Raw genomic sequence first — 17419 nt, 5'->3', positions numbered from 1 at the left:
CACCAGCAGCAAACTATGTACCAAACTCCTCACTACTGACACTGGCGACGCTGCTGACCCCTTTTATCCCAACCGTGGGAGGGCCGGCTGCCCTTTCTGCCCATGCAACAAGTGCAAAATCGCACAGGTAATGAAAAATCAGCGTCAATTTGCTTTTTAATTGCCTTAAGTGGCCTTTTAATTAATGACGGGCGCTGCTCCAGCATCAGCTCGCGCCCACAGACTGAAATATCGTGCAAGTGCACAATGACGTTGGGACACTCACCCAACACCATTGCGCGCTATTTTACTGAACATCAATGTTCAGTATGTTTATTTGTAGTAGTGCCGTGCTGTAAAGGAAATATTGATTTTGATTTGAATAAATTACATTCTAGACCAGATTGGCTTGGATCACAGTTGGAATAAAGAGTTATCCAGCTGGGAATATGCTTGATTTCAGCCTGTCAGTTCAATTTATTTTTTTTCAGGTTAAACCACACTTGACACATGCATGACAGCCTGTAAATAAAAATGAACACAAACTCAAATGGAACGTAAAACAGAATGTTAGCAATTTGCATCGGTACTTAAGAGCAAAGGCACTGTTCAGAAAGAGAACATCAGGGTAAGTTATAGTCAGAACTTTGGCACCATCATAACTATAAACATTGAGGGCAGCCCAGCTGCTCAATACTGTAATGGACTGTAGTTTCTTATTGTTTGCGGATAGTGAAGTAAGTGTCAGGAGCGTGATTGTGATATGGTTTTTACAAACAAACTATGATAGTCACTGGCACTGACTTAATTCAACAACAACTTGTATTTATATAGCAGCTTTAACATGGTAAATCATCTCAAGGCATTTCACAGCAGTGTTGTCAAACAAAATTTGGTGCTGAACCACATGAGATTTTAGTACAGGTAACCAAAAGCTTGGTCAAAGGAGTGAATTTTAAGGATTGTTTTAAAGGGAGTGAGGTAGAGGGGCAGAGGGGTTTAAAGTTTCCATGCCTCACACCAGTTGAGAGATGGAGAAGCCAGAGGCAGAATACTCCAGGGTAGCTGCCCAGAGTCATCCTCTTTGTTTGCAGTGATTTCTCAGGTCAAAATTAAAGTGAAATTTACCCCCTTTAGTACTTTTGTTCCTTTGTCTCCTCTTGGCTTTCCTAATTTCGAATCAAAGGATTTTGGGCACTTTTGTAAAATTGTAAGCTGATATGGGAGCGCTGTTTGCTGGGTTGGGCATAGGTCCCAACTTTAACCCTGCCTTGAGTAATGACTATTGCGAAGAATGAGATACCTCTCAGGGACCCATGCATTTTTTACTTTTCTTCTCATCCAGCCTACTTCGGAAATGACTTGATCTGCTCAAGGTGCACCCACATGTCACTTAACAGAGAGAAATCTGTTTAAATATGATGACGGATGTTAATGAATCAAAAACGAAAACAACATGCATAAAGTTCCAACAGATCTGAGATTTTGCCTTGAACACCCCTTGCAAGGTTAAAAAAAAAAATCACTCCACAGCCAACCCTATCAAAAATTAAAATCTGTCATCTATAATTAAACGCAGCATGTTATAAAAGCTGTATTTGAATATACCATGAGATACTTACTTAGAAACCAGCGAAAAGGCCTCGGAGCAAATAGGAGGGCAGGGAACAAGCTTGATGAGAAAATGACCAAGAGCTGCTGGAAAATGGGCCCTGGTAACCTTTTCCAGAACTGAACGGAAAGTATTAACATCAGCTGCCTTGGAGCTCTGATCTCCTCCTCCCGTGTCCAGAATATTCCCTCCGTGAAGTACCAAGATAAGGACATGAATCATGCACTTCTTCATATCCTGTTGAAACATACCAGTCTGAGAAAAGGTGCAACTACAGGCAAAGGTATTCCTACTGACAATGTTAACATGTAGTGCTCAACTTAATTCAATCATTATTTGTTCACAGTAGTGAGTAAACTATGACCCTTAATGCCTGGCTAATATGTATTTTTGCATCAGCTTCCTTATAGTTTTATGTATTGTAAAGGAGATAAACTTTAAACCGATTTTTCAATAACATTCTTTGCCAGTCTCACCCACTCCTCTCCTCAAGGCACTGGTTCTTACCCAAGTTTCCCTTCTTCATATACATATATGCAGATATTATTGGTAGGTTATTCAAGTATTGGAGGGAACAGTTCCGGAACCTGTTCTCACTCAATGTCCTCAAGAATGTACTTCCAGTTGGGATTTACTAGACTGAGCTCAGGGCTGGATTATACCATCCTGAGGTCTGGTGACCAAAAATGGAGGTGAGGGGATAGCAAATTTAAATTTCCTAGCCGATTCCCGTCAGCCACCATTTTGACCTGGGCGGGAAATGTGTCAGGTCACAAACATACACGCACTCAAGGTAATGTTGGAACCCAACATCAACCCAAGCCTCTTCCCTGAGCTTGAGATTTTCAGTGAGGCGGATGGGTTCTTGAAGTCTAAGTGAAACAGGTCAGGTCAGTCAGTTTGTGAACTTTTGAGGAAGCCTGTTGTGGAGTTGGGAACTTTTTGACAGCTGAGTTTAAAAGACCATGCCAACTTCAAATTCATAATTAGATACTGAATGATAATTTAATTGTGGGTTTAACGTAATGATTGATCATAGGGCTCTGTCCTTAAAAGATAAGTGACCATTAAATTGACCAGCATTGTGTGAATATTCAGATGCATTGGAGCACTTTCTCCAGTTGATAAAGGACTCTTATACATTCAACAGTATTGAAAATACAACATTAATGTGTCATCTGGGGACCTGTGCTTTGATTTTTACATTGAATTAAAGTCAAGACGTCTTTTGAGACTTCAAAATGGCTGAACAGAAGGCTGACTTCTTTGATTGAAAGTCCATCTGCTGAGCTTTTGAAAAAAAATTAACAGATGGCTAGCCACCTGTTGGGCAACTTCAAAGATTCCACTGAAGATCTCTTGTTCACATAATTGTGCAACAGAATTTTATTATGAACATTTGGCTGAGCTCCATGCTCTACTGATGGATTTAGCTCAGCAATGGTTGTTTATTGTGAAAGGGGCCATGAGCTTTGTTTTGATTTATAGCTTTATGAGCAGTTTATAGGTTTAAATAATTTTGAAGAAGTTTTTGAATGGCTGTTTCTTTTGAATATTTATGAGCATTTAAAAGAAGTGAGTTTCTTTTCAAGTCAAGCTTGAACAGATGATTATTTATTCATTTCATGAGCATTTCATAGGCTTCCCATCATTATTATAGGGCTAATAACTTCTTTCCATATTAGAGACTAGGTTCAGGATCTTTAGGTCGGCGTGCGGGCACGATCGGCGGGCCTGGGTGTGGCTGGGGAATGGACGGCCACCTGTAATTGGCCCCTGACCGTGATCTCACGCTGGTAGCCAATTAACAACCAGCCAGTGTGAAACGCACATGGAACTGCTCAGCGCTGCCAGTGTGGGGGCGGGAGAAGGGCGGGCACTGACGTAAGCACAGGCACGGGGGGAGCACAGAATGAAAACCCCTGGAGGCAGAGAGCTGCCTGAGGGAGATGAAGAATTTAAAACCAAGAAATAAAGATTTTAAAATATGGAAAAAGAAATAATCCACGCATCAGAATCATTCACCTGAACAAACACATGATGAAAATTCTGCCCATACGTTTTCATTTTTTAAATTTAATAATGGAAACCCCATCCCGTCCTTGGATGAGTTTTCATCAAAATTGCAAAGTCTGACTGGCAGATTCACCCATCCGCTAACCGTAAGGTTGGACAGGCCACAAAAACTCGGGGACAATTGTAAGAGAAGCGCGAGAGGAGCCAGGAGTTGAGGAGAAGTGCGAGAGGAGTCGGGAGTTGAAAAGGAGCACGAGAGGAGTCGGGAGTTGAAAAGGAGCACGAGAGGAGTCGGGAGTTGAGGAGAAGCGCAAAAGGAGTCGAGAGTTATAAAGGAGTGTGAGAGGAGTCTAGAGTGGAGGAGAAGCGCGAGAGGAGTCGGGGGTTGAGGAGAAACGCAAGAGTTGGGAGGTGAAGAGAAGCTGGGAGAGCAGTGGTGACTGAGGGAGTTTGGTGAGGAGGGAAGGAGGTGATCCTTTGAGTACCGTGAGTACGGGTAAGCATTTACTACTTTTATTGCTTATAGCTTTTAAGGGCTTGTTTTTTGGTTCATCATTTGTAAGGGGTATATTCTATAATAACGAGGAGCAGAGAAGATGGGCCCGAGAGTAATTGATATTATTTGATATTAAGTATCTTTCAAAAGGTTTAATTTAATTTAAAGGGGTAAGTCATGGCAGGAGAGCTCAGCCGTGGTGTGCTCATCCTGCTCTACATGGGAAGCCGGGAATATTTCCAGTGCCCAGGGTCAGCTTGTGTGCGGGAAGTGTCTCCAGCTGCAGCTCCTGGAAGCCCGGGTTTTGGAGCTGGAGCGGCAGCTGGGGACACTGTGGAGCATCCGCGAGGTGGAGAGTATCATGGATAGCACGTATAGAGAGGTGGTCACACCGCAGGCTAAGCATCCACAGGCAGGAAGGGAATGGGTGTCCACCAGGCAGAGCAAAGGGATTGGGCAGGCAGTGCAGGAATCTCCTGTGGCTATTCCCCTGCAAAACAGATATACCACTTTGGATACTGTTGGAGGGAATGGCCTCTCAGGGGAAAGCAGCAACAGTCAAATTCGTTGCACCACGGTTGGCTCTGCTGCACAGGGAGGAGTAAAAAGTGTGGGAATGCAATAGTGATAGGAGATTCGATTGTAAGGGGAATAGGTAGGCGTTTCTGTGGATGCAATCGAGACTCCAGGATGGTATGTTGCCCCCCTGGTGTTGGGGTCAAGGATGTCTCAGAGCAGCTAAAGGACATTCTGAAGGAGGAGGGTGAACAGCCAGTGGTCATGGTGCACATTGGTACAAACGACATAGATAAAAAAAAGGGATGAGCAGAATATAGACAGTTAGGAAGTAAGTTGAAAAGTAGGACCTCAAAGATGGTGATGTCAGGATTACTACCAGTGCCACGTGCTAGTCAGAGTAGAGACAACAGGATATATCGGTTGAATATGTGGCTGAAGAGATGGTGTGAAGGGGAGGGTTTCAGATTCCTGGGACATTGGGACCGGTTCTGGGGGAGGTGGGACCAGTACAAACTGGACGGGTTACACCTGGGCAGGACCGGGACTGATGTCCTAGGGGGAACATTAGCCAGAGTGGTTGGGGAGGGTTTAAACTAAAATGGCAGGGGCATGGGAACCTATGCAAGGAGTCAGAGGAGGGGGAATCAAGGACAAGAACAAAAGACAGAAAGGGGAATAAGAAAAGTGATAGGCAGAGAAATCAAAGGCAAGAATCAAACAGGGCCTCAGTGAAAAATAGTGGGAACGGGACAAGTAGTGTTAAAAAGACAAACCTTAAGGCTTTGTGCCTTAACGCGAGGAGCATTCGCAAAAAAGTGGATGAATTAACCACGCAAATAGATGTAAACAGATATGATATAGTCGGGATTACGGAGACATGGCTGCAGGGTGACCAGGGATGGGAACTGAACATCCAGGGGTATTCAGTATTTAGGAAGGACAGACAATAAGGAAAAGGTGGTGGAGTTGCATTGCTGGTTAAAGAGGAAATTAACGCAATAGTGAGGAAAGATATTAGCTCCGACGATGTGGTATCTGTATGGGTAGAGCTGAGAAACACTAAGCGGCAAAAAACGTTAGTGGGGGTTGTATAGAGACCCCCAAACTGTAGTGGTGATGTTGGGAATGGCATGAAACAGGAAATTAGAGATGCATGTAATAAAGGAACATCTGTAATTATGGGTGACTTTAATCTGCATATAGATTGGGCAAATCAAATTAGTAACAATACCGTAGAGGAATTATTCCTGGAGTGTAAACGGGATGTTTTTCTGGACCAATACGTTGAGGAAACAACTAGAGAACAGGCCATCCTCGACTGGGTATTGTGTAATGAGAAAGGAATATTTGGCAATCTAGTTGTGCGAGGCCCCTTGGGGATGAGCGACCATAATATGATAGAATTCTTCATCAAGATGGAGAGTGACGTAGTTGATTCTGAGACTAGGGTCCTGAATCTTAATAAAGGAAACTACGATGGTACAAGGCGCGAGTTGGCTATGATGGATTGGGAAACGTTACTTAAAGGGATGATGGTGGATAGGCAATGGCAAACATTCAAAGAGCGCATGGGTGAACTGCAACAATTGTTTATTCCTGTCTGCTGCAAAAGTAAAACAGGAAAGGTGGCCAAACCATGGCTTACAAGGGAAATTAGAGATAGTATTAGATGCAAGGAAGAGGCATATGAATTGGCCAGAAAAAACAACAGGCCTGAGGATTGGGAGCAGTTTAGAATTCAGCAGAGGAGGACCAAGGGATTGATTAAGAAGGGGAAAATAGAGTACGAGAGTAAGCTTGCAGGGAACATAAAAACTGTCTGTAAAAGTTTCTATAGGTATGTGAAGAGAAAAAGATTGGTGAAGACAAATGCAGGTCCCTTACAGTCAGAAACAGGGGAATTTATAATGGGGAACAAAGAAATGGCTGACCAACTAAATACATACTTTGGTTCTGTCTTCACAAAGGAGGACACTAATAACATACCAGAAATGTTGGGGAACACAGGGTTTAGTGTGAGGGAGGAACTGAAAAAAATCAGTATTAGTAGAGAAATGGCATTGGGGAAATTGATGGGATTGAAGGCCGATAAATCCCCAGGACCTGATAATCTACATCCCAGAGTACTTAAGGAAGTGGCTCTAGAAATACTGGATGCATTGGTGGTCATCTTCCGAGATTCTATAGACTCTGGAACAGTTCCTACAGATTGGAGGGTAGCTAATGTAATGTATTTAAAAAGGGAGGTAAAGAGAAAACAGGGAATTATAGACCAGTCAGCCTGACATCGGTAGTGGGGATAATTCTAGAGTCCATTATAAAAGATTTAATAGCTGAGCACGTGGAAAACAGTGGCAGAATCGGACAGAGTCAGCATAGATTTACGAAAGGGAAATCATGCTTGACAAATCTACTGGAATTTTTCGAGGATGTAACTAGTAGAGTTGATGAGGGGGAGCCAGTGGATGTGGTTTATTTTGACTTTCAGAAGGCTTTCGACAAAGTCCCACATAAGAGATTGGCATGTAAAATTAAAGCGCATGGGATTGGGGGTAGTGTATTGAGATGGATAGAAAACTGGTTGGCAGACAGGAAACAAAGAGTAGGAATAAACGGGTGTTTTTCCGAATGGCAGGCAGTGACTAGTGGGGTACCGCAGGGATCGGTACTGGGACCCCAGTTATTCACAATATATATTAATGATTTAGAGGGAATTAAATGTAATACCTCCAAATTTGTAGATGACACAAAGCTGGGTGGGAGGGTGAGCTGTGAGGAGGATGCAGAGATGCTTCAGTGTGATTTGGACAAGCTGAGTGAGTGGGCAAATGCATGGCAGATGCAGTATAATGTGGATAAATGTGAGGTTATCCAGTTTGGTAGCAAAAACAGGAAGGCAGATTATTATCTGAATGGCTATAAATTGAGAGAGGAGAATGTGCAACAAGACCTGGGTGTCCTTGTACACCAGTCACTGAAGGTAAGCACGCAGGTGCAGCAGGCGGTAAAGAAGGCAAATGGTATGTTGGCCTTCATACCAGAGGATTCGAGTACAGGAACAGGGATGTCTTGCTGCAATTGTACTGGGCCTTGGTGAGACTACACCTGGAATATTGTGTGCAGTTTTGGTCTCCTTATCTGAGGAAGGATGTACTTCCTATAGAGGGAGTGCAGCGAAGGTTTACCAGACTGATTCCTGGGATGGCGGGACTGACATATGAGGAGAGATTGAGTCGATTAGGATTATATTCTCTGGAGTTCAGAAGAATGAGGGGTGATCTCATAGAAACCTATAAAATTCTAACAGGACTAGACAGGGTAGATGCAGGAAGGATGTTCCCGATGGTGGGGGAGTCCAGAACCAGGGGTCACAGTCTGAGGATATGGGATAGACTGTTTAGGACTGAGATGAGGAGAAATTTCTTCACCCAGAGAGTGGTGAGCCTGTGGAATTCGTTACCACAGAAAGTAGTTGAGACCAAAACATTGTATGTTTTCAAGTAGGGGTTAGATATAGCTCTTGGGGCGAAAGGGATCAAAGGGTATGTGGAGAAAGCGGGAGCAGGTTATTAAGTTGGATGATCAGCCATGATCATAATGAATGGCAGAGCAGGCTCGAAGGGCCGAATGGCCTAATCCTGCTTCTAGTTTCTACGTTTCTATGTAACTTTAATAGGCTTAATTGCCCTCTTAATTGTTAATGTACGTGCTTCTCACTTTTGTGTGCGTCCACCAATCGAAATATTGCGTGAGTGCGAGATGACATCATGACGCTGGCCTGACTTCATCGCACACTATTTTACATTCGAGTGGGTCGGACGCGTGCCCACACACACTGCCCTAGGTTTGTGGGTATGAAGGATGCATGGAGGGCCTGGAGAGGGTAAGGTAGATATGAGGGGGCATGGAGGGGCACAGGAGTCAGGAGGGAGAGTGGGAATTATGTAGGGGTCATGGAGGTGGCATGGGGGGGAATGGTGGGTGGTGAGGGGTGAGGACTATGGGGCCTAACAGTCATGAATAGAACTAGGTCGATGTCTCAGTGAACAGAGGTGGGCCTTCTAAATAGCTGGCCTTGGCATACGCCCATCTCCATTCCCATCTTGGGCCTGCCTCAGGAGGGCTGGAACACCGCCTCCCTGGAAGGAAAATAACTTGTGTGGGTGGGTTAATTCAGAGTGTGAGATTACAATATCGGGAAATGGCCCAACTCATGTTTCCCAACTCTATCATGAAAACACGGTCCCAGAAATGTTAATACTACTGGCCTTTGTTTTCTAAAAGCTCAAAGTAAGTGGAGTGTCCCAACTACAACCAATACATCAGCTTCTTGGCATGGTTTGCATCAGACATCAAGGAAATTTCATTTAACATCTGTTGCTCTTGAAACATCCACAATAAAATTCTCGTACGTTCACATTACAATGGATCCTCTATTATCTTAGCTCCAATTATCCGTCTACCTCATAAATCACCATCATTATTGTACTGCAATGCCATGTCTTCTTGTTTGCCTATTGATTCCAATTTCTCTTATCTGGATAAAAAATTAACTGCACCTACCAAGAAAAATTAAATTCAAGTGGATTTATTATACTTGCAGAGCACTTGTCTTTATCTCCCTGCCCTGGACTTTATTGCACCACACATACATAAAACAAATGTATGCAGGCTTTCAATTATCTGCTAATTTCCACTGGGGATTGGGGTCCAATCCATTATGATAGCAAATCAGTTTACTGTATCTTTGCGTGTCAATTTATTTGTTTGTATTCATGAAGACCAAGTTTTTGTGGCTGGAGAACAGGAAAATTTCCATTTCAGTACCTAGCTATCCTATGCTTTTATCATTAATTAGTGCCCTTTGTTCTATGCCATGCCCACTAGTAACTGGATAGAGATGGCACAATTCAACTTTATGCGGGACCCTTAAAACCAGCAAATAAAGTGGATTGAATTTTAACATAGGCTCTATTTGAACTCAATTTCCTCCAAGCTGGTTCTCTCTTTTAATTTGTTTTTTTCAAAACCAATTTTACAATATCAGCAGCACAAAATCACTATTACTTCACCAATCATATGATAGTACATATCACAATTACTAACCTAGCAGGTTATCACACAACAAATGATGAGGTCACAATGGTCCTTGAAGCAATTATCTTTCAAGAATATTGTCTACTGGAATTTCTGAAGGACCGCAGCAGTTTACAGAACAGAAAGAAACCACTTACACCATTGTGTCAGTGCTGACTCACTGATAGGCCAATCCAAAACTCATTCCATAGCCCTGTATCCTGCCTCTGCGTCAAAGGGGTCTAATCTTCCTTAAGAAAATGCAGTGGTGTCCACCAATCATTTCCTTTTGCAAAATAATCCGTGTTCCAACATCCCCAAGTATAAAGAAATTTCTCCGAACCACTCTCCTCATTCACCTAGCGGCAATTATAAACCGATGACCCATTTTCATGACTGAGGGAACAGTTTATTTTACCTAGTCACTCTTTTTCAAAAACCTTCATCTAGCACAATTTAGATGGAGTGCCTAACAAACAGAAATGGTGACTTCATTTTGTCAAGTAAAGCATATACATTAGTTTTTAAACATATTTACCTCTGCGTCCTCTTGTCCTTCCACACTGCCTTGCGTAGGGCATCCCTGTCTATTGAGAGAGTCACTGTACATGTCACCTGCAAGAGAAAGAATTGTTTGAGTTTTCTGATACAGTACCACGAGGCAGAATTTAATGTGGGTGAGATCCGCTACTTAAAAGTGGAGGCACCCCCGCCAACCCAACCCCTGTGAGTCCTGATGGATTTAAGTTCTTCACTGGCAGCGGGAACCCTCCGCTGGGGCTCCTAGCTCCTCCAGTTTCCCCAGCTCCCGGAGCAGATATCTGTCCCCTCCGCACCCACCCGCCCACCCCCACCCCACCCCACCCTGCCCCACCCCACCCCACCCCACCCCAAACAGCCGCCTGAAGAGCTGCCAGCCAATCAGAGCCCAGCAGCGCCACCAGGAGCTGTGCGCACCGCTGGTATTGCAGTGAGGCCTACCCAGAGAGTCAGCTCTCATCAGGGAGAAGGAGACATAACAGTTCTACCTCTGCATCCGTATCAAAATGAAGGCCCTTCATTTACCCCTTTACAATTAGAATATCAAACCATCAATTCATTTTGGTAGGAATGAGAAAAACAAAACCAAATTAAGTTAACGTTAGTGTTGACTAATTTCAATAAGATGAAAAGATACTGTAACCCAAAATGGTATTTATGGATCTGTAACAGATTGTACGCACAAATTCCATAAAGGGCATGTAATGCCGCAAATTTCAACAAGTCAACATTTACCAAGAAGCATTGCGATCATTTTCTTAATCTGCCATTGAAACAGTGCCTGATAATTTCATTTCTACATCAGATAGGCCACTTCACAAATGCATCCAGTTGGAATTTTGAGCTTTTGAAAGCTGAGGTAATTTTTAAAAAATTGATTTACAGGTTGTGGGCATCGCTGGCTAGGCCAGCATTTAATGCCCATCCCTAATTGCCCTTGAGGTGGTGGTGAGCTGCCTTCTTGAGCCACTGCAGTCCATGTGGTATAGGTACACCCACAGTGCTGTTAGGGAAGGAGTTCCAGGATTTTGACCCAGTGACAGTGAAGGAACGGTGACATATTTCCAAGTCAGGATGGTGAGTGACTTGGAGGGGGGCTTCCAGGTGGTGATGTTCCCATCTGCTGCCCTTGTCCTTGTAGATGGTAGTGGTTGTGTGTTTGGAAGGTGCTGTCTAAGGAGCCTTAGTGAGTATTTCCAGTACATCTTGTAGATGGTACACACACTGCTGCTACTGTTTGTCAGTGGTGGAGGGAGTGAATGTTTGTGGATGGGGTGCTAATCAAGTGGGCCTCTTTGTCCTGGATGGTCTCAAGCTTCTTGAGTCTTACTGGAGCTGCACTCATCCAGGCAAGTGGAGAGTATTCCATCACACTCCTCATTTGTGCCTTGTAGATGGTGGACAGGCTGGGGAGTTAGGAGGTGAGTTACTTGCCACAGGATTCCTAGCCTCTGACCTGCTCTTGTAGCCACACTGTTTATATGGCTAGTCCAGTTCGGCTCCTGGTCAGTGGTAACCCCTGGGATGTTGATAGTGGGGATTCAGTGATGGTAATGCCATTGAATGTCAAGGGGCGATGGTTAAATTCTCTCTTGTTGGATGGTCATTGCCTGGCATTTGTGTGGCACGAATGTTACTTGCCACTTGTCAGCCCAAGCCTGGATATTGTCCAGGTCTTGCTGCATTTGGACGTGGACTGCTTCAGTATCTGAGGATGGTGCTGAGCATTGTGCAATCATCACTTCTGACGTTACGATGGAAGGAAGGTCATTGATGAAGCAGCTGAAGACGATTGGGCTTAGAAAACCACCCTGAGGAACTCCTGCAGTGATGTCCTGGAGCTGAGGTCATTGACCTCCAACAACCACAACCATCTTCCTTTGTGCCAGGTATGACTCCAACCAACGGAGAGTTTCCCCCCAATTCCCATCGACTCCAGTTTTATTAGGGCTCCTTGATGCTACTTGGTCAAATGCTGCCTTGATGTCAAGGGCAGTCATTCTCACCTCACCTTGGGAGCTCAGCTCTTTTGTCCATGTTTGAAACAAGGCTGTAATGAGGTCAGAATTTCAGTGACCCTGGCGGAACCCAAACTGGGTGTCAGTGAGCAGGTTATTGCTAAGCAAGTGCCGCTTGATAGCACTGTTGATGACCCCCTTCCATCACTTTACTGATGATGGAGAGTAGACTGATGGGGCAGTAATTGGCCAGGTTGGATTTATCCTGCTTTTTGTGTACAGGACATACCTGGGCAAATCTCCACATTGCCGGGTAGATGCCAGTGTTGTAACTGTACTGGAACAGCTTGGCTAGGGGCACAACAAGTTCTGGAGCACTAATCAGTAGTATTGCCGGAATGTTGTCATGGCCCATAGTCTTTGCATTACCCAGTGCCTTCAGCCGTTTCTTGATATCACGTGGAGTGAATCGAATTGGCTGAAGATTGGCATCTGTGATGCTGGGGACCTGTGGAGGAGGACGAGATGGATCATCCACTCAGCACTTCTGGCTGAAGGTTGTTGCAAGTGCTTCAGCCTTATCTTTTGCACTGATGTGCTGGGCTCCTCCATCATTGAGGATGGGGATTTTTGTGGAGCGTCCTCCTCCAGTGAGCTGTATTAAGGAATATTATATAATTTATCAAGCACTTGTGTATTGTTGAACAAGTCAATGAGTATTAAAATGATTCTCTACCGATGGTCTGCTAATTTCTTCATGGGTATACTGCCAATTTTCTTTAGCCTGCTTGAGGCTATAGAGTTTGACTTGAGTAGGCTCTGCATAAGAATAAGTGACAGAAATCTAGTGCAATGCAAAGAACAGATGAGTGCATTAATCAGCTCAAAGTCCTTTATTTAAAACTGGAACCTATTCAACCATACCCAGCATATAACACATCAAGGTGATCCTGCTTTATTCATCACTTAAGTATCCTGTACGACCGTAAAGCATGACAATTTTACCTCAAATATCTGCCATTTATACAAAGAGTTTATGCTGATTTTGCTCCTTTCTAAGAAGCTAGATAATTCAACACATGCTCCTCCAGCACAAATATAGCTTGTCCTAATCTCAAATTAGCTAGCAACTAGTTTACGGTGTATTCATAGGTTATATTTTCCTCCACACGCTAACCTGAGAAAGAAATCAGGGAACATAAAATGGGATTCCCAGCTTTTCGCTTAGACTGACTGACTTTCTTCTTCACCTTAGGATAAACCCCATGAACAGCAACTTGCATAAGGCATCTAATACTGGCTGAATTAATGAGTTCTTCAATGGGATGAATTGTAAATGTTTCCATGTGCTTCAGAACAAATCATTTCGATGGTTGAGAAATACTTTTTGGCTGAAAGTGAGAATGTGTTTCCTGAATGAGGAATGGGAATGATCTTTATGATAAACAAAATAAAAACAGAATTACCTGGAAAAACTCAGCAAGTCTGGCAGCATCGGCGGAGAAGAAATCAGTCAACGTTTCGAGCCCTCATGGCCCTTCAGCAGAACCATGGCCATGAGGGCTCGAAACGTTGACTGATTTCTTCTCCGCCGATGCTGCCAGACTTGCTGAGTTTTTCCAGGTAATTCTGTTTTTATTTTGTTTTGGATTTCCAGCATCCGCAGTAGCTTTTAGCTTTTTGTTTTTATCTGTTATGATCTTTATGATGGCTGCTTTGGGCGGGATTTTCCCAAATTTGCACTAAGTGTGGTTGCGGGCGGGTAAAACGACGCATCGTCCTCAACCTGCTTCATTATTTATGCACCCCCAGGAAACACGTCGTTTCCATGGTGAGTGGGCTCTCATTCACCCACCCACCATCACCCCACTGAGTGTCATGTTTAAAGTCCATCCACAAGCACACATCTCGACTTCCAGCTCACCACTGCTGCGCGGAAGACATGGCCCTGAAACTGAAGAAGGTTGCAGCCCTCGGTTCAGCGACCTGTCTCTCTGGCGACTTTTGGATGCCGCGGAGGCCCGCTGGGATGTCCTCTATCCCCTCTCTGGCTGCAGGATGGGCAGCAATAGCGCTAACCTGGCTTGGGAGGCGGTAGCAGTGCTGGTCAGTGCCAACACCCCGCAAAAGAGGACAGCCATCCTGTGCTACAAGAGGATGAATGATCTCCCCCGTTCCACCAGGGTAAGTGACTCATCTCATCACTCAACTCACACAGTCACAAACCCATCACACACCCACAGGGCGCTCACTCACTGTCAGTTCAAGGGGCAACACCATTCACTCTCTCACACACACCAGCATTGTCCTCATCCCATCCATGGGACCACTCACCACCTGCACAGGCCAGGTATACTTATCATCCGGTCTGGCAGGCGTCCTGCTTACACTCTCTCCATCTCTATTCATGCAGGACAAGCTGGCACACAACAAGAGGGAGAGGTCACAGACCGGTGGTGGAATGTCCGAAATCAAGGTCCTCATGGACTTTGAAAACAGAGCCATCCAGCTGGCCGGCGATGACCGGGACCGGTCCTGTGCTGTGATGAGGTGGACGCCGCTCTACCAAGTGAGGATCCAGCAATGCAACATCCATCAGATAACCATGCTGTGAGTGATGTGTCCTGTTTCACAGGCCACTGCCATGCACTAATTATCTCCCCTTGCTTTCGCAGGCACATATGGGAAACTGCCGAGGAGTCTATGACCCAGGGCCTCCAGTCCAGCCCCAAAGAAACCTCTGAAGAGGAATCTGAAGGCACCCTCCCTGAAGTCCCATCACAGCCTCACCCACACCCTCCACCAGCGCAGAGACACACACCTCGCTGGGACCTAGTTTTAGAGTAGCCTCAGGACCACAACCTGGTGAGCACATCGCACTTTCTGACCCACAGCAGGCAGAGACAGGGACTTCCCAGGTCCCCGGCACTCGGAGGAGCTGCTGGAGGCCAGAACGTTGCTGAGTCTGAGTCAGATGATGAGCCTCTGGACTCGGTCATGTCACAGTTTCTGGAGCTGTAAAGACAAGCTCGGGAACATCAGGAAGGGATGTCCGCTGCACTCTTCAGATTGCAAGGCACGATGGAGGAGTCCATCAATCTGAGGTGATAGCGCCAGCATGCCAACGCACCGAGGTCAACACTGGTAGGGTGGCGGCTGCCATGGAGACCTTGGTCCAGGACTTCACTCCTGCACTGCTGCACGGGCTCAACTCCATCATTCATGCCACAGTTGGCCTCCAACAATGTGTACGCGAGAGGGGTGCCGGGCAGCTTGATCTCACCCCAGCTAACCCTGCTCCACAAAGAGTCAGCCTGGGGCTGTCGGGCACCCATAGGGAGGAGGATCCCCAGGTCCACACTCCGGGCCCATCCATCCAGGTGACTCCCGGAGTGTCCGGCCCATCCGAATCCCCTCTTCCTGTGACCTCAGCAAATCCAGCTTCACAGGCCGAGGAGGGTGACACTGCCACACAGCAGGACCCCGAAAGCAGGCCGGGGCCCTCCAGGTCTCAGCCCTCCAGTGGACACCCGCCAAAGCCATCACAGACAGGGTGTAGCAGTCAGCAGGCTGCCCCACCTCCACTGGGGATGTCCGGGGAGCACCAAGACGTAGCGACAGGGTTAGTAAAGTTAAGGACAATTAGTTGCACAGCCTGGGCACAGATGTTGATCACTTGTACATAATGTTCGCTATTGTAAATAAATTCCCAAGAATGTCTCCCTGCCTATGGCTCCTTGTTCTGATGAGCAGTGTTCTTGTCACTCAGATGTGAAACCTTTCTGCACAAGATAAAGGCAGGTGTCTCAGTCCAGGGCCTCTTCCCTGTGTCTGTGCAGCCTTCAGACCACAGTGATGGTCCAGCCTCACACTCCCTGGACACGTTACCTCGGCAGTGCTGGTCATTGCTGCCAGAATGTTGTGGGCAGACGCCACAGAGTTCTCTCATTCTCTCTGTGTGCTCTCAGCACCTTTAGGGTGGGGCTGGCCCCCATCTCACCAGCATCTGTGACCAGTGATGCTGTGCTCCAGCTCCTGAAGGGCTGAGGTGCTGAAGGGGGACAAAGGGTCAGATGCTTTTAAAGTTTCATGGCTGTGTCTCTATGATATGACCCCGATCACGAGGTACAAGTGAGCTGCCCTCGGCCAGACAGGAGTCAGACATTCACAGAGGCTGTGTAAAGATTTATGGAGCATGTTGTCATCATCCTCCTGCAATCGAGCGAATATTAGAGCCTTTTCTGCGTCTCCATGACAGGAGCATTCTCACAGAGGGTATTCGCGCTGTCATAAGCCAGACTGGAGTCAAATGTTCACAAATGTGATGAGGGATTATGGGGTCACCTCACTGCCATCATCATCCTCCACAAATCTAGCAGCCATGAGGGCCTCCCAAGCGCGCCTGCCTTGACTGGCCAGTGTGAGGGCCTCATCCCTGTTACCGTCGCCTCCGAGAACCTCCTCAGCCTCATCCCCATCGGCTCTCTCCTCATCAGAGGAGGCGTGCAGCTCCTCCATCTCCTCCTCAGCCAGCTCCTCTCCCACTTGCAGCGCCAGGTTGTAAAGGGCACAGCAGACGACGATGATGTGTGACACCCTCTGTGGACTGTATTGCAGGGCTCCACCAGACCAGTCCAGGCACTGGAACCTCATCTCCAGCATCTCGATGGTCTGCTCCACCAAGTAGCGAGTTTCAGCATGAGCCTCATTATAGCGTCGCTCTGCTGCAGTCTGAGGCCTCCACATGGGTGTCTTCAGCCACGGCCTCTGTGGGTAGCCCTTGTCCCCGAGGAGCCAACCCTGCAGCCTCTGTGGACCCTGGAAGACTCCAGGGATCTGTGACTGACTCAGGATGTAGGTGTCGTGCACACTCCCTGGAAACTGTGCGCAGACCTGCAGGATGCGTTTCAGGTGGTCGCACACCAGCTGCACGTTCAGTGAGTGGAAGGCCTTGCGGTTGATGTAGTCACCGAGTGTAGTGACGGAGACCTGAGCTCTACACTGCACCTACAGGAAATCCGAGATCAGGACAAATCCAATGGCCCTTGAATCCTGGCTGTCCCGGTCCCGGGTGAAATGCACAAAGTTGTTGCCATGGAGAAGATGCATCTGTGACCTCATGGATGCATTTGTGGGTGGCAGATTGTGAAATCCCACAGAGCTCACCTGTGGTGCCCTGAAAGGAGCCACTGGCATAGAAATTGAGCGCAACGGTCACTATCA

General features: G+C 46.2%; 1 protein-coding gene across 5 annotated transcripts in view; it reads right to left on the bottom strand.

Annotated features, from left to right (window-relative positions):
- Positions 1–17419, bottom strand: part of pitpnm3 (PITPNM family member 3) — a 545233-nt gene that overhangs the window by 323365 nt on the left and 204449 nt on the right. For all 5 annotated transcript variants that reach the window (XM_078547946.1, XM_078547947.1, XM_078547944.1 and 2 more), the window contains 2 exons: positions 10237–10313; positions 1602–1828 (listed from right to left, as the gene is read on the bottom strand). In XM_078547946.1, the coding sequence (XP_078404072.1) occupies positions 1602–1828; positions 10237–10313 (304 nt within the window). The remainder of the gene's footprint in view (positions 1–1601; positions 1829–10236; positions 10314–17419) is intronic.

The sequence above is a fragment of the Cetorhinus maximus genome, chromosome 9 (genome assembly GCF_964194155.1).
Source record: "Cetorhinus maximus chromosome 9, sCetMax3.hap1.1, whole genome shotgun sequence".
Lineage (NCBI taxonomy): Eukaryota > Metazoa > Chordata > Chondrichthyes > Lamniformes > Cetorhinidae > Cetorhinus > Cetorhinus maximus.
This window is presented reverse-complemented; position numbering and strand designations above follow the sequence as displayed.